General features: G+C 48.2%; 1 protein-coding gene across 1 annotated transcript; it reads left to right on the forward strand.

The window, feature by feature from the left end:
- The first annotated feature begins 1,136 nt into the window (after positions 1–1,136).
- Positions 1,137–2,084, forward strand: LOC122449412 (putative olfactory receptor 52P1). Its single transcript, XM_043480922.1, has one exon. It carries the CDS (start codon positions 1,137–1,139, stop codon positions 2,082–2,084), a length of 948 nt encoding a protein of 315 aa, XP_043336857.1.
- The last annotated feature ends 320 nt before the right edge of the window (positions 2,085–2,404 follow it).

Consider the following 2,404-nt stretch of genomic DNA (forward strand, 5'->3'; position numbering starts at 1 on the left):
ATGTGTAAGAGGTCAGTACTATCATTAGACCAACCTTCGTCTCTCTATTTGTTTACAGTGAAGAGAGTCTATTATTCTGGTGATGATTAAAATTCACTTCTTGTCCCCTCTTTTTTTCCCATGTAATTTTGATTTTTATGAGAGACTATACTTTGTCTGCAATTGTCTCTCAGTAACTATATCAGATCACCCATTATGGCCAAATCCCCTGACATCTACCATTGACAAATTCTGCATGATTTCCCCTGTTTTCTAGCAGCATCCGTACAGGACACCTAAGGCAAGCACAGGATCCCAGTATTAACATTACTCAGGCAGTGTTGTGGCTGTAACAGTGTGCAAGAGACCCAGCCCCTCAACATGTGCTTCACTTTTCCTGATCTGAACCCATTTTTTTTTTAATTTTTTAAAAAAATTTTTGGTGGGGCCACACAGCACATGGGATCTTAGTTCCCTTATCAGAGATCAAACCTGTACCTCTTACATTGGAAGCATGGAGTCTTAACCACTGGGCTGCCAGGGAAGTCCCCTCAACCCAGATTTTGAGCCTTATCTGTGAGTAATCATAGGCTCGATGGATGGAAAAATCCATTGATGATTTCCTTGCTCTCCCTTCTCTTCCCTTCAGTCCTGATCTTCCCATCATGAAAAGTAACCACATCTGATTCATTTGACCATGACATTACCCTTATATATATATTGTCACCCAGGCAGATGACTCAGAGCAAGTAGGTGGATATAGGCAGAGTATAGGCAGAAGATGATTCACAGGCAGGAAAAGAAAGAAACTATAAGAGTTTCTAGCTGCTCATCTTCACCATGAAGAGGGTTCTACACCCATTCCACTCACCCTTCACCCTCTAAGATAGACATTATCAAATCAGACATAAGAGGAAAGGGCTCCTTTGAATGAATCCTGATCATGATAACTTCACCTCTTGCCTTGCATCATTTCCCAGCACTCTATAATCTTCTCACACTGGATATTTTTCATGATATCTAACTCAAATATTTCCTGCTGCCATTTCTGTTTCAGTCATAGCATAAGGATGCATCCCAAATGCTTCATCTCTCAGCACTTCCTAGAGTTCAGATCAAGACAATAATTTCTCTACCCACCCTACCTTGACTTAGCCATGAAATTCACAAACCACAGCCAGCAGAATCCAACCTCCTTCCTGCTCATGGGAATTCCTGGCCTGGAGGCCTCCCACTTTTGGATTGCATTTCCATTCTGCTCCATGTACACCCTGGCAGTACTCGGCAACACGGCAGTGCTGTTGGTGGTGTACTCGGAGCCTGAGCTGCACCAGCCCATGTACCTGTTCCTATGCATGCTGTCCATCATCGATCTGGTGCTCTGCACCTCCACTGTGCCCAAGCTCCTTGCACTCTTTTGGGCAAATGCTGCTGAGATTGCCTTTGGGGCCTGTGCCACCCAGATGTTCTTCATCCATGGCTTCTCAGCTGTAGAATCTGGCATCTTGCTAGCAATGGCCTTTGACCGCTACTTGGCCATCTGCCGGCCCCTGCATTATGGGTCACTGCTGCCGCTAGAGGCTGTGGGCAAGTTGGGGGCTGCTGCTGTGTTTCGTGGCTTGGGACTCATGACCCCACTCACCTGCTTACTGGCAAGACTGAGCTACTGTGGCCGAGTGGTGGCCCACTCCTACTGTGAGCACATGGCTGTGGTGAAGCTGGCATGTGGGGGCACACAGCCAAACAACATCTATGGCATCACCGCTGCCACATTGGTGGTGGGTACTGACTCCATCTGCATTGCTATATCCTATGCACTCATCCTCCGGGCTGTGCTAGGCCTCGCCTCCAAGGAGGCAAGGGCTAAGACCTTTGGCACTTGTGGCTCCCACCTGGGCGTCATCCTTCTGTTCTATACACCGGGACTCTTCTCGTTCTACACTCAGCGCTTTGGCCAGCATGTGCCCCGGCACATCCACATCCTCTTGGCTGACCTCTACCTTGTCATGCCACCCATGCTCAATCCCCTCATCTATGGCATGAAGACCAAGCAGATCCGGGATGGGGCCCTCCGACTGCTGAAGCGGAGTGTTGTCCAGTCATAAAGTCTTCAACCCCACCCGGAGACCCTATCCTATTCTTCTCTTAGCCTTTGGGCAATGTCTTAAGAGATCAGTGGTTCCCAGCATGATGGAGAGACAGAAACCTACATTCAAAGGTATCCTTCCTTTGATAAGGAGGCACAGCACAGGCGGGATGGGAGAAGAACCATCAGGTGTTTCCCACTTGTGATGTGGCTGTGGTTACAATGCCCTGGGAGCCTCTGTGCAATGGGAAACATGGTTACCAAGCAGAAGACGGCCTCCAGGGAATCCCACTCTGCTGTTCTGACATGGTTCCTGCCTTCCAGAAGACCTTGATAAAG

Source organism: Cervus canadensis, chromosome 11 (genome assembly GCF_019320065.1).
Source record: "Cervus canadensis isolate Bull #8, Minnesota chromosome 11, ASM1932006v1, whole genome shotgun sequence".
In the NCBI taxonomy this organism is placed as follows: domain Eukaryota; kingdom Metazoa; phylum Chordata; class Mammalia; order Artiodactyla; family Cervidae; genus Cervus; species Cervus canadensis.

Bases quoted from the DNA above. Each gene is read 5' to 3' on its own strand.
- LOC122449412 (XM_043480922.1), top strand. From the start codon at position 1,137: ATGAAATTCACAAACCACAGCCAGCAGAATCCAACCTCCTTCCTGCTC.